This window comes from Nuphar pumila, chromosome 11 (genome assembly GCF_984573655.1).
Source record: "Nuphar pumila chromosome 11, dmNupPumi1.hap1.1, whole genome shotgun sequence".
Lineage (NCBI taxonomy): Eukaryota > Viridiplantae > Streptophyta > Magnoliopsida > Nymphaeales > Nymphaeaceae > Nuphar > Nuphar pumila.
Window position 1 is genome coordinate 112,458,760 of NC_143259.1, and position 24,153 is coordinate 112,482,912.

The following is a 24,153-nucleotide window of genomic DNA, read 5'->3' on the forward strand; positions in this document are numbered from 1 at the left end:
TTTCCTACTGCGAGTGTTGTAAGATCCCAATCCCTTTACTGCATTGTTGATTTAGTTTGTTCTTATTGAAGATTGACTATCTTTTTCCAATGATTAGATCATATTCTGGATTTTTTACAGTCTACTTGGGAGACTCATTTCTAGTCCAAACTTTAATCAATATGCCTTAACCAACTTGAAAAAATTTGCTACATAATGTGTCTTCCAAACCACCTCGGCCAGACCCAACACTATCAACATTGATTTCAAAGAAACAGTCAAGAGTTCAACATTTTTGTCTTTCCTCACCATATCTCATATGGCATGCTTGATGCTTGATGCTTGATGCTTGATACATTTTTGTTTGTTCTCTTGTAGCAAGGAGCTGATTGTTCACAGCCCATATCGAGGAAGGCACATACCTCAGCGCTGAAAACATCATCAAAAAGACAAAGGCTTCTAGCCAGTAAATCTCAAAATTCAGAGAAGTCACTAATTCTTCCTTCAAAAACTTCTATTTCCACTTCACAATATGGGTACCCTCCTGGTCATTTGAATCTTGTGGCTATGGCACAACCACTGCAGTTCCATACTCCAATCAATCAAAATACACCAATCTCATGTGCTTCAAGTGCAGTTAGAACTTCTTACTTTCCAATCCATATGAGCCATTTTCCTCCTTACACCGTCTTCCCTCCATATCCACCAGGCCCATATTTGCCAGTTTCTGCTTACCATAATCCAACAGCTTATTCTGCTTGTCCTTACCCACCTACATTTGGGTATCATGCACTCTCTCACACCACAAAGTATGTTGCTCATTTTCAGCCTTACTATGGACAACCTACTTATGCAAGTTCTGCACCAAATGGATCAGATTGCATTGGCAAGAATGATGGAACTACATTAGCAGGGTCTGGAAGTGATTCTGAAAGCAGTTCAAGTGGCACTGACCAAAAGAAGAATGTTACAAGCATCATGTAATGATATTACCTCAAAAAGCGTTGAATCACTTTCCAAATGGTGCAAAGAGTAGTGCATCTGTTCTACGTGTCTTTTTCTGTTTAGTTATATTTTTCTTCCCATTCTTTTTGTCTTTTCTTTAGTTTCCAAAAAGGAAAGGCTTCATGTAAACAATGTGCTGAACATAGTTTGTCAAAGAATTACAGATGCGGATACAGCATTATTGACGGGTGTAGTTGATACATTATTAATCAAGACAGGGATTAAGTTTTTAGGCAGCAATGCTGTGCTTGGATCAGGCTGCAATGTTGTGCTTGGAGCACAACCCAGTAGCCCAACTTTATCCAAAAAATTAGACAACGGAAAAATTGCATTATGGAATACACTAAGTAGGAAAATATATTTGGACTTAGAAGCCTACCAGGATCATACCAACAACCGGCCCTTCATTTTCTCCTATATCCTTATTACATAGCTAAGTATATGAACTTTCTTTTTCATGCATACCGAAATGGAAACAATGCTCCATTTTGGTATGCCTTGTGATGAGTCTCAACTCAACTGGGAGATCTTCATCAATGAACATACTACCTATGATACACATTCAAGATACTGCATGCACCCAAGCATGATTAGCTATGATTTGCATACTTAAAACTTGCACCCACAACATCAAAACATGGCAATGTGAACCATACCATATTAAATTACACTTTCCTGGCACTCTGCAATATTCATGGTTTGAATATCTTGTTCCTGTCATATAAAGGCTGACTCTGATATTCTTCATGGCATGGATATTCTAGTGCATTTCTGCAGTAAAAAAAGAAATGGCCACAAGAGGTGTTTTTAAATAGATGGAAGGGGTTTGCATATGTTTGGGCGAAGATACGAGGAAAGGGAAAAGGGCAGGGGGGCATGGAGTTGAGATTTAAATTGCAACAGAAGAAAAGAAAACACAATGTCATAGTTTTCGCTGTGATACTTGAGATCCAAATCCACGTTCAACCTATGGACAAATTTTAACGTATTCCTTTTATAGAGCAATTTACTTCAAACGATTAAGCACATAAGTGCAAACAGCGACGCTTGCAAGCCACTCAAAATTAGTAAGCGAGAGAGGAGGATTTTGTGTAGAAAAGCTGCAAACGTAGTTGCAGTGAGTACCTGCAATACTGTGGCCTTACATTGCACAGAAGTAATAATCACTGAAATTGCACTGCTAATCTGACTTCTGGTCATTTGAAGGGACTACAAAAGGCATGTTATGAAGGCTCAATTGTGAAAAATAAAAAAAGTTATATTATTATGAAGATTAATAATCCTTTTAAAATTTGGCCTTCATAATTTTCATCAAAATATTTGATCATTTCCTGATTAAATTGATGGCATTTTATAACCCTGTTAAGAAACTGAATAATGTTGATGGCATTACACAAGAAACTGAACAATTGCACAACCGTTTGTAATCTAAAAAATTCACATCTAAAAGTTAGCTTTATTTTTTTACAACAACATTGTGCTCCCACAAACACCTATAAAAAAAACGTACAGAAATAAAATTTGGTTTCTGTATGGTTTCTAAGCTGTATAGAGATCTCCGTCAGTTTCCTAGTCACAATGCCCAACAAAATAAATAAAAGGATGATGTTGATCGCTTGCAATGAAAATCTCACCTCCCAGCTTTTGATGTTTCTATTCTCATCCTCATATTGGCACTGTAAAGTTTTTACTGGAGCCAAAATAAATTAAACAACTGCAGTTGTGCCTCACATATTCTGTTCTGTTAGTTTCATCAATGTGCTGTCATAACCTTGCACAGTATTACTTTGAATGCGTCCAAGATTCTGTCCAACAAACCCAAACAGGAAGCAAATTTAATTAACTTTTGATCCAGAAAATTACTAAAATGTAAATCTGTTTCCCTGGGGATGGGGAAAATAACTGAAGAACGAAGATTCTGAATCAAAACTAGAAAAGGTAAAAAAATACAAAATAAATAATTTGTGTTCAAATGCAAAACATACACCGTGATTAAAAAAAATGTCCTACCATATTCATGGATGGCTTGTCCTAGCGTCACGGATGTGGAACATGAGCTGCAGAACAACAAGAGTGCATGAAGAGAAATTAGCCAAGTGAACAATGGCTGTCATAATAGACATTAAAGCAAGAAAATTGTAAATCATACCTTTGTCCCTACATAAAATGTTATGAAAATACCAAGAAGTGTGGGTAGACCTGCAAAAGATGAATAAAAAGCATATGATTTAACTTTCCTGTCGTTTGATCAGATGTGGAGGCTATAGATTTCATGTCATCCATACCATCTTTCGTTAACATTCTCGAAATCAACCAATCCGTGCCAGATGGCCCAATAACATAACCAACAAGATTTGCAATCTGCATTTTCGCATAGTTTAGTAAAACAGCTAAATGATAAATGCATGGAAGTCATTTAGACTATCACAATCATAATGTAAAATTTACTGGTGTAACTAAGAGGATGTAGAACTTCATTGGTATTTCCTGTGCTAACACAATTAAAGGCATAATTTTTAAAATTAAAGGAAACACCAGAATAGTAAAAAAAATGTCATTTTTGTTTCAAATCTTCTCTGCAGATAACGAGAAACGGACTCCAATCTGACGAAGTGCAATGATGAGCTGGCTTGCAACCAAAAGCAGTCATAACACATCATATGCCAATAACCATAAGCAATAGCAAGGAGATGAAACCCAGGGAATATGCAAGCTGCCTGGAAGGCAGTATGGTGCCATATACCAATCATTCATCAACCTTACCCTATAGCAAGAGAAGTGTGAAACTACCTTACATTTTTAATATCAAAATGGCTTGCTTAGCTTCATCACTAGAACATAACAAAGCACACTTTAATGAAATCCTGGATCATAAATTATAAGAATTTGAATAAATATCTTGAAATAAGATGCTTGTTGACCAAATATATCATGGAACCAAAGTTTAATTTAGAGTGCCTAGCCCTTTCAAGCACACATAAATGGAAGATAAAATAAAATAAAATGTAACCATTGTTTGCTGGGATGTTCCACAATTATATTACTAGGTGCCCCTGCTAAGGGTTGTTTGGTAGCAGAGGCAGCAAACTTATAGCCACTAATGATCTATCTCTCCTGCAGCAGGATGTCAAAAAGTTTACTTTAAGTCATATCTAGGACTTTACCTGTTAGATTTAGGGTTTCTGAGTTTCCTGGAGAGAAAAGAAAACAGCAATGTGTGGGGATGAATACACATGATTCCCAATATGGGAAATCGTGCATCTTGCTATTCTTTTATATTGACCTATTGATTAAGTTACATTCCAGAAATACCCTTGCTTACATATAATACAAAAGAATACTAATGAGGGACATTTAAGGCAAAGAAAAAATACAATAAAACAACATGGACTGACATGGGTACACAGGTCCCGAATCTTGACCCAGACCCGACCTCACGCTAATAGCCTCCCTTAAGTTGAACATGGTTATCAACCATGGACAACTTGCTTCTCAGGTACCAAAATATGTTCTTCGTGAGGCCTTTGGTAAATAAGTCAGCAACTTGTTCTTTAGTTCGTACCAGTGTTGTGAAAAGCGTTGAGGCGTAGCGAGGCGCTACACCAAAAACCGAGGCGAGGCGTAAGCCTCAATTTTTTTAAAAAACTTTAAAAAAATTATAAAAAAATATCTAAAAATACAAATAAATAAAGAAATGCTTTATTGATGAAATAACAACCAATAAGAAATAGAAAATCTCAAATAAGTACTAAAAAATATGAGATTAACATATAAAAGTAAGTAAAAACTGATTATATAACTGGAAAATATATGAGATTAACCAAAAAAAGTTAAAATTTACTAAGAAACTGATTACATAACTGAAATAACTGGAAAATATATGAGATTATTCTAAAAAATATGAGATTAACATATAAAAGTAACTAAAAAATGATTACATAACTGAAAAATATATGAGATTAACCAACAAAAGATAAAATATACTAAGAAACTGATTACATAACTGGAAAATATATGAGATTAACCAACAAAAGTTAAAATATATGAGATTATTCTAAAAAATATGAGATTAACATATAAAAGTAACTAAAAAACTGATTACATAACTGGAAAATATATGAAATTAACCAGAAAAAGTTAAAATATACTAAGAAACTGATTACATAACTGAAATAACTGGAAAATATATAAGATTAACCTACAAAAGTTAAAATATATGAGAATATTCTAAAAAATGTGAGATTAACATATAAAAGAAACTAAAAACTGATTACATAACTGGAAAATATGAGATTAACCAACAAAAGTTAAAATATACTAAGAAACTGATTCCATAACTGAAATAACTGAAAAATATATGAGATTAACCTATAAAAGTTAAAATATATGAGATTATTCTAAAAAATATGAGATTAACATATAAAATTAACTAAAAAACTGATTACATAACTGAAAAATATATGAGATTAACCAGCAAAAGTTAAAATATAGTAATATACTAATAAACTTATTACATAACTGAAATAACTGGAAAATATATGAGATTAACCTACAAAAACTTTGTTGATTATGTCTCTGAAATCTTGTTGTAAATAAATAAATATATATATATATATTTGCGCCTCAGGCTTGCGCCTTGAGGCACAGAAGGCGGCACCTCAAGGTGAGGCACGCCTTTTGTGCCTCAAGGCGCGTTTTTTATAACACTAGTCCGTACATATCATGTCTCTATCTCTTGATCTTTTCACTTTTTGACAAATGAAAAGTTGATCAATTTCAATTTTTATTTTTCCATGTTGAATAGGATTTACCAAAATATTGATGGCCCCTTGATTGTCATATAACAATAGTGATTTGGGAACACTTACTCCCAAATCATACATCGAAGTCACTTCAACAGTAATGGCAACCATAGAACAATACTTGACCTTGCTACAACCTTGTACTTCCTACTACTCTATAAAACAAGATTTCTCCCAATAAAAATACAGTATCTAGAAACATCTTTTTCATCAAGATCACCGGTCAACATTCGAATATGCCATGTCCATCATCATATCTTCATTTGCCATTTTTTTTCTATAAAACAAGCCATCTCCTGCGGTCCCCTTGAAATATCTCAGGATTCTTTTGACAGCATCAACGTGTGGCATGTTAAAATGTATCTCCTAAAAATCATTATTGTAAATATAAATATATATATTTATATACATAGAGATATATTTACATATAATATATTATATGTACATATATCTCTATATATATAAATATATATATTTATATATATTTACCCGAAAGGGTATTTTTGTCATTTCATGTTTTGCGCATATTCCCTTTTGGAATATGTTGTAACTTTCCTTTTTTTATTTTTTGTAATTCTTTTTTTCTTTTTATTTTTAGCATTTGTTTAATGTGCATTGGGGGTCCCCCAATAAAGTCGTTGGGGGCCCCCAACGGTCACAAATGTGACCGTTGGGGGCTCCCAACGACTCCTTTGGGAGCCCCCCCTTTTGCACTCACTTGCATTTGTATAAATAGGGGTGTTCCCCCCTTGTATTTCTTAAGCTTGAGAGTCTCAAGCATTTGGTTCTTTCTATAAAATACATGCCACTGTGCATGTTTATTATTTTTATGCTTTTGCGTACTTTGTTCAAGTGTTGTGAGAGTGCCTTCGTGCACATCTTTTCAATATTATTTGTGCTTGTTTGCGTATTGTCTTTTCATAGACAATTTTACATGGTATCAGAGCAAGGTTGATTATTGAAGACCGTGGGATTCTCCATTTTCGAGTGCCTCAAAAAACGTGCCTTCTGATCTTTGAAGTTTGAAGTGGTGGATCTTTCTTCTCAAATATTTTAGAAGAATCTTGTGCAAAGTTGGTATTGGAAATATTGTGTTGGTACGCTTTTTTCTCTACCTCTTTACTCTCTAATGGGCGAAAAAGAGTCCCATTTTGCTCTTGGTTTCAAATTAAATGGGTCCAACTATCATGTTTGGGCCGGAAATATGGAGGCTCATATAAAAGGGAAAGGCCTATGGGGATATGTACTTGGCACAATTCTGGAACCGGAACCCAAGATTACCGTAGTAAATGGAGGCGAAATCAAGATTCTTGAGGGAGAAGAAAGAACCAAAGCCCTTGAAGAATACTCCAAGAAACACGATGAATGGGAAATGAAGAATTTCAAGATTCTTTCATGGTTTTTCTCATCCGTGGAAACCAAGATTAATGCCAACATTATTAAATTCAAAAAGGCATCGGAAGCTTGGCATTATCTTGAAAAAATGTACACCTCAAGAGATCTCTCTCATAAGTATTATCTTTAAAAGAAGACTATCTCCCTTACTCAAGGTGAAATGACGATTAGGGAATACTTTGCCGATCTTTCCTCTATTTGAGATGAGCTTGCAATGCTTGAACCAAAATGGAGTGGAGAGGCAATTGAGCTTCGTCACAAGCAACTTGAAGAAGATCGGTTATTCAACTTTTTGAATGGGCTAAGGCCCAAATTTGAGCAAATAAAGTCATCTCTTCTCTCCTCTTTTTCCCCCCATTCTCTTGAAGATGTTCTCACCAAATTAAGTGGTGAAGAGACTCGTATGAATTTATGCAAACAAGGACCAAATGTTCTTGCGGTCCCTTGTAATATTGAAAAAAATAGTGAGGTCAATGTTGTATCCAGACCCAGAAACAATGTAAGAACCTATCGTCCCCCTCACTTTAAATTTCAAAATCAAGGTGAAAATGGTGGTCAAAGAGGAAGAAGGGACTATAGCAAAACTATTTGTCATTTTTGTAAAGAACCGGGGCATATCAAACCCGTATGTCCCAAATGGAAGAAACTTCTAGCCATGGCTACCACTGGTGTACCGCAGAAGGATGAGGCATCTTCGAGTGGGACCCTTTCTATAAATCAAATAGTGGAAGCTCTTCAACCTCTCCTCAAGGGATCTACCTCTGGTGCGGCCGTTTCCACTTCTTCCTCTCCAGGTAAAATCTCTTGGCTTTTGGACTCCGGTGCATCCTTTCATATGTCCCCAAACATTTTTTCACTTTCAGATTATTCGAAAAATGGTTCCCCATCTTATGTCTCCACTGCTGATGGAACCTCTCTTGAAATTAAAGGAATAGGTAATTTTGAAACTCAAGAATTTTCTATTCCAAAAATCAGATTTATACCTAAACTTAACTTAAATCTCCTATCTGTTTCTCAACTCATGGACCATGGCTGCGATATTAAATTCTCTTGTGATAAATGCTTAATACAGGATCACCAGTCCGGGAAATTGATTGGGGAAGGCTTTAGAAGAGGAGATTTATACTATATGGAATCTCTTCAAGTTCCAAAAGTTTTGTTTAATGTTGCCCGACATAAAGATATAAATGTGTGGCACAAAATACTTGGTCATCCTAATATCACCAAGTTATCATATTTACATTTTGCAAAAGACCTATGTAAAAGCTCTTTTTCTTGTAATGACTGCATTCTCGGAAAAATGCGAAGTTTACCTTTTGAGCAAAGAACTATGTTCTCTTCTAAAACTTTCGAAATTGTTCATTCGGATGTTTGGGGACCTGCACCTGTTGTTTCAAAAGGAGGTTTTTCTTATTACGTAATATTTGTGGATGATTTTTCTAGATATTCGTGGATATATTTTCTTAAGTTTAAACATGAAGTGTTTTCATGTTTTAAAAATTTTCATTCAATGATTAAGAATCAATTCAACAGCAACATAAAGATTTTTAGAAGTGACTCTGGAGGAGAATATCTCTCCAATCAATTTAAGGTATATCTTGAGGATCACGGAATTATTCACCAAAGGTCTTGTCCTAAAACACCTCAACAGAATGGGTTGGCTGAAAGAAAACATAGGCACATTATTGAGACCACTAGGACCCTTCTTATATCTCAAAATATTCCTAAAAACTTTTGGGCTGAAGCAGCTCTTGCTTCTGTTTATTTGATAAATCGCTTACCATCTAGGATATTAGGAAAAATATCTCCCTTTGAGGTATTACATAAGCTTGAACCTGATTATAATAGGTTAAGAGTTTTTTGATGTAAGTGTTTTATACTTACTGATAAGAATGACAAGCTCTCTCCCAAGGCTATTCCTTGTACCTTTCTTGGTTATTCCAAAACTCAAAAAGGTTTTCGTTGTTATGACCTTAGAGATGATAAGCTATATGTCTCTAGAAATGTAACTTTTTTAGAAAATGAGAGTGGTTTTGAAAAAAATGTTTCTCAACAAGAAAATTTTGATTACTCCTTATTTGACTTATTGTCTAGTAATGATGATATATCTAGTGATGATGAGGTATCATTAAACCATGATGAGGAAAATGATGCAGATATTGGTGAACATAACCCACTCAATGAATAAGAAAGTAGAGTTCCAAGTGAGCCAATAACCTACTCTCGTAGAAACCAAGACACCTTTAGAAGTGCTATTGATCAATATAGTGAGTTTTCTCCTATTCTTGACCATAGAAGATCTGAAAGAAATAGAAGACCTCCAACTCGTTTTGTATCCTTTGACTCTTTTTCACCCCGATATAGGGCTTGCCTTAGTGTCATTCACTCTTATTTTGAACCAAGAAATTTTGAAGAAGCTAAAAAATGTATAGAATGGCAAGAAGCCATGCAAAGTGAACTTAATGCTCTTAAAAGAGCAGAAACTTGAGATTTCCAAACTCCACCTATAGGAAAGAAAACTATTGGCTGTCGATGGGTCTTTAAAGTTAAAACTAAGAGCGATGGTTCTCTAGAAAGGTATAAAGCTCGCTTAGTTGCAAAAGGGTATGGGCAAGAGTATGGAATTGATTACGAAGAAACCTTTGCCCCTGTAGCTCGAATGATTACCGTTAGGTGTCTTATTACTATTGTATCTATTAAAAATTGGAACATTTTTCAAATGGATGTTAAAAATGCCTTCTTAAATAGTGATCTTAACGAAGAAATATATATGGATGCTCCACCAAGCATGAAGATTCCTAAAGATAAAGTTTTTCGTCTTCGTAAAGCCCTCTATGGTTTGAAACAGGCCCCCAAGGCTTGGTATGATAGATTTACTAGTGTAATGTTGGAAAATGGTTTTTCCTCATGTTATACTGGTTAAAATACATGTAATTCATATATATATATATATATTTATATATATATATATATGTAATACCCGATAGGGGTATTTTAGTCATTTCACAAGTACCCGATAGGGGTACTTGTTTTTCCTCTTTTATTTTCCCTTTTATTTTTTGTAAAACATATTTTTTATTTTTATGTTTTTTGCTCACACAAAAGGGGCCCCACCATGTAGTCGATGGGGCTCCCAACGGTCACAGGGCTCCCAACGACTACATGGGGAGCCCCTAGGTGGCTCTCCTTTTAAGGCCTCTTGGCCATTCTCCCTCTCCCTCTCTGGTGTATAAATAGGGGTGAACCCCTCTTGTATTCTTTACTCTTGAGAGCTCTCTCTCTTTCAATAAGAGACATTTATATTTTTATGTTGTGTTGTCTCTTGTGGGTTTGGGTATTAGCCCTTTTTGTTTGCTCATTAGTGGATGTTGTAAGTGCTTAGTGCACTCTTTGCTTTTCCGCATATTTCATTACATGGTATCAGAGCCTTGTGTATGCTCTTCTTCTTAATATAGCTAGTTGTGTAGCTATATTTTTTTCGTGTTGTATCTCTCTTCTTTTATCCTCTTGTGAGTGATTATTATGGAAGGAGAACAAAAGATTGATCTCTCCTTCAAGCTCAATGGCTCCAACTACATGATGTGGGCCGCCGCCATGGAAAACAACCTCAAAGGGAAAAAGCTTTGGGGATACGTTATGGGCACCATTCCGGAACCACAACTCCAACTAACTAAGATGGAAGGTGATCAAGAAAAAGCTCTTGAAGGAGATGCCCGCATGAAGGCCATTGAAGATCACCAATCTAAAATAGAAGATTGGGAAAGTAAGCATGCCAAGATTCTTGCTTGGTTCATGAACAATGTGGAGCTCAAGATTTGCGCCAAGATTGCCAAATTTCGGATGGCAAATGAAGCATGGTTCTTCATGAAAGGTATGTTTACCCAAAAAGACCTTGCTCGTCAATTCTTTCTTCAAGAAAAAATCCGGACTATCAAGCAAGGAGAAATGAGTGTTAGGGACTACTTTAGCACTCTTGGCCCTCTATGGGATGAGCTATCTTTACTAGAACCAAAATGGGTTTCTAGTATAGATGTGGAGTTAAGGAGAGAACAAATGGAAAAAGAACACTTTTTCCAATTTTTACATGGGCTTAGGCCCGAATATGAACAAGTTAGATCCTCCCTCCTACATAGATCAAAGTCTCTTCCCTTGGAAGATGCCATAGCCGAAATATGCCAAGAAGAAACCCGTCTTGGCATGATTAAAGGAGGAGATGATGTCTTGGCCGTATCAAAACCCGGCAACCATATGAAAACTTACAAACCTCCACATTTTGGAAGACAAAATAACTATAATGGCAACTATAGAAAAGCCATTTGCCATCATTGTCAAGAACCGGGTCATATAAGACCTAATTGCCCTAAGTTGAATGAAGCACCAAAAAATAAGGTTGCTTCCGTTGAAGAAGCTACTCAAAAGAAAGAGGAAGCCATCAAAGGAAATGACTCTTTTTCTCTTGCTCAACTATCGGAAGCACAACAAACTCTACTCAAGATTCCATCAACTTCGGGTGCCACCGTAGCTTCCTCCTCTCCTCCAGGTATGTCGTCTTGGATCCTTGACTCTGGAGCTTCCTTTCATATGACCCCCATTGAAAATGAGCTTTCCGATTTATGTAATAATTATAAAAACTCCTATGTTTCAACTGCCGATGGTACATCCTTACAAGTAAAAAGTTTTGGAACCTTAAACTTTTCAAAAGATTTCTTTGTGCCAAACGTGAGAGTTGTACCTCAACTTAATTTAAATCTCCTCTCTGTTGCTCAAATATGTGATCATGGATGTAAAATCTCCTTCTCAACTAAGGATTGCTCTATACAGGATCTCCGGTCCGGGAAGCTGATTGGGCAAGGCCATAGGAGGGGAGATCTCTATTACATGAGCAACTTAAAACTTCTCACTAACTCTTTTTGTAACCATGTCCAAGATAAAAATATTGATATTTGGCATCAAAGACTTGGACACCCAAGTTTCTCAAAAATGTACTCCTTTCCATTTGGAAAGAAATTTTGTAATGAGAAACATTTTGTTTGCAAGAATTGTATTTTTGGCAAAATGAAATCTACTCCTTTTCCAAACCGAACTTTTGTGTCCAAAAGACCTTTTAAGTTAGTTCATTCGGATGTTTGGGGTCCTTCCCCCGTCATGTCTAAAGGAGGGTACTCCTATTACGTCACTTTTATCGATGACTACACTAGATATGTATGGATCTACTTTCTCAATTTAAAATCCGAAGTCTTTGATTTTTTCAAAAAATTTCATATGATAGTTAAAAATCAATTTTCAAGTAATATCTCTACTCTTAGATCCGATTCGGGTGGAGAATATTTATCAAATGAATTTCAAAACTATTTAGAAGTAAATGAAATTTGTCATCAAAGATCGTACCCTAGGACTCCCCAACAAAACGGCTTGGCCGAAAGAAAGCATAGACACATCATGGAAACCACTAGGACACTCCTTATTTCCAAAGAAATTCCAAAGAATTTTTGGGCCGAAGCGGCCTTAACCTCAACTTACTTAATAAATAGAATGATATCTTCATCCTTACAAAATACATCTCCATACGAAAAACTATTTGAAAGAACACCCGACTTCAATAGATTAAGAGTTTTTGGATGTAAATGTTTTGTCCTTACTCATAAACGGGACAAATTATCTCCTAAAGCTATTGAATGTGTTTTCTTGGGTTATGGAGAAAATCAAAAGGGTTTTAGATGTTTTGACTTGAAAAATAACAAACTCTATGTATCCAAAGATGTAACATTTTTGGAAAATGAAAATGGTTTTGTGAAAACTAAAGATATTGATGAAAGTGAATATACTTTTTTGTTTGATCTTCTATCTCAAGAAGATGAGACTCCTCAAGAAGAGGAAATCTCTAATGAGTCTTTGAATGACCTAGAGGAAATTCCTCTTGATAATGTTATAGATGAAGATAATAGACCAATCCAAACATATGTTAGGCGTGGTCAACAAACTCAGATGAGCGCCTTAGAAAAATACTCTCAAGGATCCAACATAGAAGAAACCTCTTTAAGGAGATCCAGTCGGATCTCCAATCCTCCTAATAGGTTTGTTTCCTATGAGTCCCTAACTCCAAGATATAGAGCATGTCTAATTACGTTGCATTCATTTCATGAACCCTCACACTATAATGAGGCCAAAGATATTCCCCAATGGGTTGAAGCCATGAACTTAGAGCTTAGTGCCCTTGAAAAAGCAAAAACTTGGAAAATAATTTCGTTACCCACTGGAAAGAAATCAATAGGATGTAGATGGGTCTTCAAAATTAAAACCAAGAGTGATGGTTCATTAGAACGTTATAAAGTACGGTTAGTTGCTAAAGGATATGCTCAGGAATATGGTATAGATTATGAAGAAACCTTCGCACCTGTTGTTAGAATGACTAGTGTTAGGACTCTTATTGCTATTGCGTCAGTGAAAAAAATGGCCTATCTATCAACTCGATGTTAAGAATGCATTTTTAAATGGCGAATTAAATGAAGAAGTTTACATGGATCCCCCACCAGGAGTATGTATTGGTAAAAATAAGATTCTCAAACTTAAAAAGGCATTATATGGTTTAAAACAAGCCCCAAAGGCTTGGCATGATAGATTTAGTAATGTAATGACAAGTTTGAATTTTCGTTCATGTTATATTGACACTGCTTTGTTTGTGAAAAATGCAGGGTCTTCAGTAGTTATTTTACTACTTTATGTTGATGATATGATCATCACTGGAAGTGATGAGCAAGGAATTTATGATATTAAGAAAGTTTTAAAAGAACATTTTGACATGTCAGATCTTGGCTTCTTAAGATACTTTTTAGGGATTGAAGTGGCGTACTCTCCTCGAGGGTACATTCTCTCTCAGATGAAACTGGCTGCTGACATTTGTTCTAAATCCGGTATCTCCGATGATAAGAAGACAGAAACCCCAGAAGTCATCAATGCAAAGTTAAGGTTGGAAGATGGAACACTTCTCGAGGATCCTACTCCCTACCGGCAACTTGTTGGGTCTCTAACCTACTTATCCATTACTCGGCCAGACATAGCTCATGTTATCCACTCTGTTAGTCAGTTTCAACATGCACCTACAACCGTGCACATGAGTGCAGTCTTAAGGATCGTCAGATATATCAAAAATACCATAACTAAAGGAGTTTTTCTTTCCTCTGCCTCGTCACTTGATTTAATTGCTTATACTGATGCGGATTGGGGAGGAAATCCCAATGACTGAGTCTCAACTACAGGATTTTGTGTTTTCTTAGGTGACTATGATTTGTTGGAGATGCAAGAAGCAACACAAAGTATCCTTGTCCTCGACGGAAGCAGAATATCGTGCTATAGCCACTACAACCATGAAACTTGTGTGGCTAAGAAGCCTCCTCAGTGATATGGGCATTGTCATCTCTACTCCTTTGAAGATGTGTTGCGACAACAAAAGCGCAATCTATATTGCAAGCAACCACACCTTCCATGAGCGTACTAAGCATATTGAGATGGACTGTCATTACGTTCGTGATGAATACCTAAGAGGAACCATAGCACTACCTTACGTCACATCAGAATACCAGTTGACGGACTTCTTCACTAAGGCTCTTGTGGCTCCTCGGTTTTTGTTTCTCCTTAACAAGCTTTCGGTTATATCCCCGTAAAGCTTGAGGGAGGGTGTTAAAATACATGTAATTCATATATATATATATATATATATATATATATATATATATATTTTTATATATATATGTAATACCCGATAGGGGCATTTTAGTCATTTCACAAGTACCCGATAGGGGTACTTGTTTTTCCTCTTTTATTTTCCCTTTTATTTTTTGTAAAACATATTTTTTATTTTTATGTTTTTTGCTCACACAAAAGGGGCCCCACCATGTAGTCGATGGGGCTCCCAACGGTCACAGGGCTCCCAACGACTACATGGGGAGCCCCTAGGTGGCTCTCCTTTTAAGGCCTCTTGGCCATTCTCCCTCTCCCTCTCTTGTGTATAAATAGGGGTGAACCCCTCTTGTATTCTTTACTCTTGAGAGCTCTCTCTCTTTCAATAAGAGACATTTATATTTTTATGTTGTGTTGTCTCTTGTGGGTTTGGGTATTAGCCCTTTTTGTTTGCTCATTAGTCGATGTTGTAAGTGCTTAGTGCACTCTTTGCTTTTCCGCATATTTCATTACAATACTGACACCGCTCTATTTACTAGAAGATCTAATGCAGGAATTGTGATTCTATTACTCTATGTTGATGCCATGCTAATTACAGGTGATGATGTTCAAGGAGTCAAGGGTATTAAGTCTGTCTTGACTTCAAAATTTGAGATGTCAGACTTGGGTTTTCTGACATATTTTCTTGGTATTGAGGTTGCCTATTCGCAACGTGGTTATTTTCTATCTCAGTCTAAGCTTGCTTGTGAGATTATTGACAGATCAGGAATTTTTGATGACAAAGTATGCGAAACTCCTGAAGTCGTGGGATCAAAAATGAAGATTGACGATGATGTTCCCCTAACAGATCCTACTCCTTACAGGCAGTTGGTAGGCTCTCTAATGTACCTTAGCATTACTCGACCCGACTTGTCGCATGCTATTCACATCGCCAGTCAGTTTCAGCATGCTCCTACAACCGTTCATATGAGTGTTGTCCTTCGCATCATCAGATATTTGAAAGGAACCATGAACAAGGGAGTTTTTCTATCTTCTTCCTCTGAATTAAAATTGCTTGTTTATACTGACTCAGATTGGGGAGATGACCCTAGTAACCGTCACTCCACCACTGGCTTTTGTATTTTCTTAGGTGAATCTTTGATCTCGTGGCGATGTAAAAAGCAACAGAAGGTCTCCTTATTATCCACTGAAGCCGAATATAGAGCCATGGCATCTACCACCATGGAAATTGTATGGATTCGACGTCTTTTGGAAGATATGGGAGTAGTTGTCAAAGAACCAACAAAGCTATGCTGTGACAATAAAAGTGCAATCTACATTGCCAAGGACCACACATTTCACGAGCGAACAAAGCATATAGAGATGGATTGCCATTATGTCCGAGAAGAATACTTGAAGAAGGTCATTGATCTACCATATGTGACATTTGAGTATCAACTTGCCGACTTCTTCACAAAAGCTTTATGTTCGCCCAGATTTCATTTCCTTCTTGACAAACTTGCGGTTATCACACCGTAAGTTTGAGGAGGGGTGTTAAAATGTATCTCCTAAAAATCATCATTGTAAATATAAATATATATATTTATATATATTTACCCGAAAGGGTATTTTTGTCATTTCCTGTTTTGCGCATATTCCCTTTTGGAATATGTTGTAACTTTCCTTTTTTTATTTTTTGTAATTCTTTTTTTCTTTTTATTTTTAACATTTGTTTAATGTGCATTGGGGGTCCCCCAATAGAGTCATTGGGGGCCCCTAACGGTCACAAATGTGACCGTTGGGGGCTCCCAACGACTCCTTTGGGAGCCCCCCCTTTTGCACTCTCTTGCATTTGTATAAATAGGGGTGTTCCCCCCTTGTATTTCTTAAGCTTGAGAGTCTCAAGCATTTGGTTCTTTCTATAAAATACATGTCATTGTGCATGTTTATTATTTTTACGCTTTTGCGTACTTTGTTCAAGTGTTGTGAGAGTGCCTTCGTGCACATCTTTTCAATATTATTTGTGCTCGTTTGCGTATTGTCTTTTCATAGACAATTTTACATGGCAGCCTTGGTTGATGCATAAATTGTGACACCTGATAAAGAGCAAATACAATGTCCATACGAGTAAATGTAAGATATTGCAGCATACCAACTACACTTCTGAACTTTGTTGGGTCATGATATAATTTGTCTTCACTAGCACTCAATCTTTGATGAATAGAAACAGGTGTGGCAGCCAGTCGGTTGATGCATAAATTGTGACACCTGATAAAGAGCAAATACAATGTCCATACGAGTAAATGTAAGATATTGCAGCATACCAACTACACTTCTGAACTTTGTTGGGTCATGATATAATTTGTCTTCACTAGCACTCAATCTTTGATGAATAGAAACAGGTGTGGCAGCCAGTCTGTATTCCTTCATCCCTATTTTATTAAGAAGATCCATTGTGTATTTATGTTGTGTAAGGATTAGGGAATCATCCTTTCGATCTACCTCTATACCAAGAAAATATCTCAACAGACCAAGGTCCTTTGTCTTAAACTGTTTATTTAAGAAAACTTTCACCTCCTCAATATGTTTATCACAGCTACAAGTAACAATTGGAGAACGGATAAAACTATAACCTTGAATTGCAAGAGAAAAGCTTTCAAACCAAGATCTTGAAGCTTGCTTCAACCCATAAATGACTCCCTTTAATCTACAAACACAGATCTTTGGATCATCCTCACTATACCCTAGTGGCTGCTCCATATAAACTTCTTTCTTAAGATGCCCATGAAAAACTGCATTTTTCACATCCAATTAACTTAATTTATATCCATGATCAACTGTTAGGGACAAAATTATTTGAATGGTATCTATTTTAACAGCAGGACTAAAAGTTTTGTCATAATCATGTCCATATTCCTGTGTGAATGCTTTTGCTACCAACCTGGCTTTGTATCTCTTAATGGTACCATTAGGTTTGGTTTGTATTTTATTTTATAAGCCAACTACATTTTTATTAGGTGGTCTTTTCACTATCTCCCAAGTCTGACACTCATGTAAAGCCTTTATTTCTCCATTCATGGCTTTTATCCAAATATACTGCATGCTGAAACGTTTTGTGTTCTTTCTACCTCTCGATCTCAGTGAAAAAACATTGAAAATCCATGCTGAAATTTTCATAACTTACCCATCTTCCGATCGGATGTCTCACCCTGTTTGACCTTCTCATCGGCTCGAGTTGACTCCCTTGATCTGACCATGGCTATTGGTCACTTAAGGCTGGATGCTGTTGACCATGATTGCGTCTTGTGCAGCACATCCTTCCTTAAATCTGCCTGAGATTATTTATGCATTGTCAAAATCAATTTCTATGTTGGATTTAGGTGGGGCATTCTCTAATTCATTGTCATGGACTTGATCAAAATTGTGATTCGGCTACTGCAGTCCGCTACTTATTGCTTAAAATAAACTGTCATCCAACCAAGGCTGATATACTTCAACATTATTGTTATCCTGCAAAACATGATTGTTGCACTTATCATTAAAAAAATTATACTCGTCAAATATAACATTTCTGAAGATTTTAATCTTTCCTGACTTAGGATTGTAGCATCTATAACCTTTGTAGTCATCAGCATATCCAGCAAAGCAGCAGATATAAGCCTTATCCTGAAATTTGTTTCTCAGTTGACTGTCCACATGAACATAACATACACAGTCAAACGCGCTTAACTTATTATAATTCAGATGCTTCTTGAATAACATAAAGGAGAGCTATTTTGCAAGAATTTCATGGGCAATCAGTTTATGATATGGACAGTTGTGTGAAACGCCTCAGTCCATAGTTTTATAGAAATCATACTTGCATGTATCATAAACATCGCACTCTCCACAATATGGCGATGCTTCCTTTTAGCAATGTCATTTTGTTGAGGTGTCTGCGGGCATTAAACTCTTTGACCAGACCCATTATTCTGTAAAAAGTCAATAAATTCCTTCGACGAGTATTCACCACCACAATCGCACCGAAAATTTAGAATGTTCAAGGAGAATTGGGTATGAACATAGGCACAAAATTGTTTAAACACATCAAAAACTTCATATTCATGTTTCAAGAAGAATATGCAAGTGTAACGAGAATAATCATCAATGAATGAAACATAATATTTACTACCAGAGAAAGAGACAAGTTGAAATGGTCCCCATACATTAGAATGAATAATTTCAAAAGGTCTCGAAGCTCTTTTATTATATGAATTGAATGGAAGTACATGACTTGAAAACTTGACAACTAGGATATAAACTATCACCAGACTCTTGATCTAAGATAGATTTAGGCAACATTTTATTTGAGACTAATCTCTCAATAAAGACTTCACCATAATGACCTAACCTGCTATGCCAAACACTTGATCGACCAGACTTTGAAATACTAAAGACACACGTAGAGGACTCAGGCTTCGAACAACTATTTAATTTATCTCAGGCATTCAAGGGATCTTCTTTGAAGACGTACATGTAGCCCCATCTTTCTCTTTCAGCGAACGTATTCCTCGTTTGAAGATCCTTTACATACACAGAAGATGGAGTGAACTCAATATAAAAATTGGTATCATTGACAAGTTTAAAAACAAAGACTATATTCTTTTTAATGTTGGGAGACCACAATACATTAGACAAGTGAATGGGATGAGATTTAGACAAAAGAATAAGAATACTTTCAGTGTGTGTGATGGGATGACATCTACCATCTCCAGTAACAATATTACTTTTATCAAAATAAAGAATTAATCTAGAGAATTTACCTGTATCACTTGTGACATGACTGACAGCCCTTGAATCCACGTACCAAACACCTTTGTCATTTTGTTTAAAGCTCAACCTAGAAAGTGCAGCCAAAAGAAGTTTCATGTCAGGACCATTATGTCCCTTGTTCTGCCCTTGATCAGTAGACAGAGGTTTACCTCGAGCTTCAGGATTATATTTTGGGTCATTATTGAACCAACATTTTACCTTTACATGGCCCATCTTTTTGCAGATATAGCATGTAGGAATATTATTATTAGAAGTACCTCTTCCTGCAAAGGGAGGTCTATTAGGTGTAGGAAGTATTCTACGTCCCTCCTGATAAAAACCCCTGCCTCTACTACGTTCTCTTCCACGTCCACAATTCAGAAATATTCCTGTAACTAATGCATCATGTGAATCTGCTTCAACCCTTTCTGTGATTGGCATTCCTTTCAATGACATCTCATAACTAAAAAACTTGGCTTTCATATCATCAAAGCAACAAATAGTTCTGGTATACTACAGGGTAGTAGACAACATATGAAACTCGGGTTTCAAACCAACTAGAGTTTGCTGAATTTGTCTTTCTTAGAAACTTCACATCCGATCAATGCTAATTGATCTGTGATGGACTTAATTTTGTTGAAGTACTCCAATATAGACATGGATGCTTCCTTTTTCAACATTTGGAATTCTCTTTTCAGGTAAATAACTTTAGCCTCTGAAATATGAGAATAAGTCTAACACCATGGCACTACAGTCACCTGGAATTTCCACTAATACTTCATGAGATAGAGTGAAAGTAATATATGTTACTAAAGCCTAACCTTTTTTTATCTAGTTGGTATAATCTGAATTACGAACTGTTCTGGTTGCGGTGCCAGATCCTTTGTCATCTTTAACTTTCTGCACAAGAAACTCAGATGGAGCAGCTACTGATCCATCTATGTGACCAGCAAGATACAGACTCCTGATAAAAGGAATGATTTGCCTCTTCTAGATAAGGAAGTAGGAATTGTTCAATTTTTCAGAGATCAATTGGCCGAAAAAATTGGCAAAGATAGGCCCTTGAGAAGGATTTGGATCCATGAAGAATAAATGAAGAAGGAACAATACCACACGATAAACCACGGGTAGAGAACGATAATGAAAAAATACAATATCACACTGCAAATCATAGATAGCAAACGATAATATCACGCGATAAACCAAAAAGTAAAATAAGCTTGGATTTTTTGCACATCAAGTTAAAATTGAACCTAACGATTACCAATAATCAGCAAGGATATTTTCAGCAAACCCGATATCAATGTTGGATTGCAATCACACCATAAACATATATAAAAAATATCACGTGATATATAAGAGAACAGATTCAATCAGAAAATAAGAGCAAAAAACAAGGATTAGAGGGAAAGATTAAATTATTTTATCTATAATGATAAAACCCAAACACGTTTTGAGAAAGAAAATGTGACCAAGAATATCAAGAAGGGAAAACTCAAATAAACCCAAACTCGACATCTACGAGAGAAGGAAACATTACATCCATGGTCAGACAATTGTGAGAAAGATAAAAGATTTAGGTTGAGCTTAGGAATATATCTAACTTATGAAATGCAAAATCTTTTTGAGTTTTGAAAACCTTTTTCAAAATTTCCTACTCCTTTGATTTCAAGGGATGTTCCATCAACAGTAAAACATTTGATCCATTTGAGTTATAACATTCAGATAACATATCAATGTTTGGTGTCATGTGAAAGGAAGCACCTAAATCAAGGAGCCAAAGAAATTTACCAAGGTCGGAGATGCCAACGGAAAATACAACGGCTCCAGTAGATGAAGATGTTCCTTTGAGCAGACGTTGAAGTGCTTCCACCAATTATGTTAAGAACATGCTTCCGATGGATGGTTCACTCGATTCTTGAGAAGGTTCGACGGAGGCAACCTTCTTTTCATATGTTTTCTTCAATTTCAGATAATGAGTTTTTACATGTCTCGATTCTTGACAATAGTAACAAATAACTTTTCTTTTCTCAAACTCATTTTCATTTCTCTCATCATTTGTCCTCCCATAATTTGGAGGTTTGTATGTGCAAACATGGTTTCCTCGATGAAGAAGAATGGATTAGGTAGATTCAAATTCCGATCTTAGTCCATTAACAAATTAAAAAAAGTGCTCCGCGTTAATTTGATTTTGGCAGAGTTCTATGTCTTGTAGGCAATGCTACTTTTGTTCAAGAATAGTCAACTCTTCCCATAATTCAGACAGGCTATTGTAGTATTCTCTAATACTTTTGTCCCCTTGAACTATATTCCGAACTTGGTTTTGTAGATTGCATGTATGTGCAATATCCTTAAGAGAATACATTCTCTTAAGATAATCATGGCATGTTCAAATTTTGCAAAACTTGAACATTTCTTGATGTCTACGCTACTTATGAGGCAAGACATAATCTTGGAGTGTCCCATTCTCCGTTCTTTTCACTTTTTCTCATAAGTGGTAAGGGTTTTAGTTTTTTCAACCTCCGTAAGAGATATTTCTTTATCTCCTTCAATCTTTGTAAGAAATAGCTTAGGTTTCAAATCGGTCTCATCCACTAATCCCTACAACCCCTTTTCTCATATAAGGTGCTTCATAATTAAAGTTCATGTAACATAGTTTGAATCGTTGAGTTTAATGGGTTTAATTGTGACATTATCATTGTCATCCATTTTATAAGGTTTGAATAAGAAAATGGTAAAGAAAAGAAAGAATAAGAGTAGAGGAAGAGAGGAAAAAAATATGTACTCCACCACGAATAGTGAGTACGAATGCTCCTCCAAGCTTTTGCATGATCACAACTTCACATATACTTGAAAAGAATGTCACTTTTCTTCTCAAACTTTGAATGGCATGTTTCTCGATGCATCAATAAGAATAGCTTGATCACAACCGAGCTTTGATACCATGTAAGAAGATGAGTTCTTTAATCATATCACCGAACAAAGCTTCAAATAACTTCAACGAAAATACCAAATACAAACACTCACAAGAACCACAAGGGTTCATACTATAATACCCGAAAAAGGGTACACAAAAGAGAATGAAAAATATATGTATTGAGAGGGTAAAACACCCTTGAAGAATTCATGCATTATGAGGGGGCTTTGCCCCATATTTATAATACATTGAAATAAGAAAGGAGAGGGATTCGTTGGGCTCCCAACAGCTCTATTTGTTTTGACTTAGTCAAAAGGCCAAAAAACAATCCAAAAAATATAAAAAAAGTAAAAAGCTAACTAGACTAATCCTATCCTAAGTAGATTTTACATATAATTTAACAGCTTTCATGTAAACTTCCTCACCGAGTTCTTCATTTAGAAAGGCATTTTTAACATCTAATTGGAAAATGTCATTTTATAATAGATGCAATGACAATAAGAGTTTGAACTCTAGTCACTCTTGCGATGGGAGCAAAGGTTTTCTCATAATCTATTCCATATTCTTGGACATACCCTTTAGTGATTAATCTTGCTTTATATTTTTTTAATGATCTATCACTTTTAATTTTGACCTTAAATATCCTACATTCTATATATTTCTTGCCTAAAGGATGATCAACTATTTTTCATGTGTTAGCTTTTCTAAGAGCATTAAGTTCTATTTCCATTGCATCATTCCAATGAGAGTATTGTTTGGCATCATTATAGTGAGATGGTTCATAATAAGAGTGAAGAGTTATTAAAGATGCTTTGACGTTTGGAGAAAATGAGTTATATGATACAAATCTACTTGGAGCACTAGAGATTCGGTTTTATCTCCTAAGTTAGGATTCTTCTAAGGGTATATTTTGAGAAAACTTGTTAAGGGCACATGGGTGATTACCTTCCCCGTGTAGAGTATACACATTGCATATCATTTGATACATTTTCATTCAAACTTTCATGTTGATGACTAACTTCATAAAAAATCGGATGATCAATACTAGAGTTATTATCTAAAGAATCAAACACCTCAATAGAGTTAGACTCATCGTATCTTGGCAATAGATCAAATAGAAATGAGTAATCAATTTCTTCTTTAAGTCTTCCTATCAAACCAATTTTCATTTTCAAGAAAGGTGACATCTTTTGAAACATAGAGTTTGTTATTTATTGGATCAAAACATCGGTACCCTTTTTTTATTTTCACCATAGCCCAAGAAAACATATTAAATGGCTTTTGGAGATAGTTTATCATTTTTATGAGTAAGCACATAACACTTACAACCAAAGATTTTTAGTCTTTTAGAATCAGGAGTCATTTTAAAAAGTTTTTCAAATAGAGAGTCATTTTGTAATGAAGACGAGGGAGTTCTATTTATTAATTTGAGGTTTAAACAACTTCGGCTCAAAATTTTTTTGGGATGTCCCTTGAAATTAAAAGAGTCATAGTGGTTTTTATTATATGTCTATGCTTTCTTTCCGCTAACTCATTTTTGTGAAGAGTTCTAGGACAAGATCTTTGATGACAAATTTCATTTTGTTTTAAGTAGCTTTAAAAGTCATT

At 35.6% G+C, this 24,153-nt stretch overlaps 1 protein-coding gene across 2 annotated transcripts in view; it reads right to left on the minus strand.

Moving 5' to 3' along the window:
- Positions 1–2,404: 2,404 nt before the first annotated feature.
- The window catches only part of LOC149822879 (MBOAT (membrane bound O-acyl transferase) family protein), an 84,016-nt gene continuing 62,267 nt past the window's right edge, over positions 2,405–24,153 (minus strand). For both annotated transcript variants that reach the window (XM_089981298.1, XM_089981299.1), the window contains 4 exons: positions 3,270–3,345; positions 3,134–3,183; positions 2,995–3,041; positions 2,405–2,789 (listed from right to left, as the gene is read on the minus strand). In XM_089981298.1, the coding sequence (XP_089837424.1) occupies positions 3,000–3,041; positions 3,134–3,183; positions 3,270–3,345 (168 nt within the window). In that variant the 3' untranslated portion in view covers positions 2,405–2,789; positions 2,995–2,999. The remainder of the gene's footprint in view (positions 2,790–2,994; positions 3,042–3,133; positions 3,184–3,269; positions 3,346–24,153) is intronic.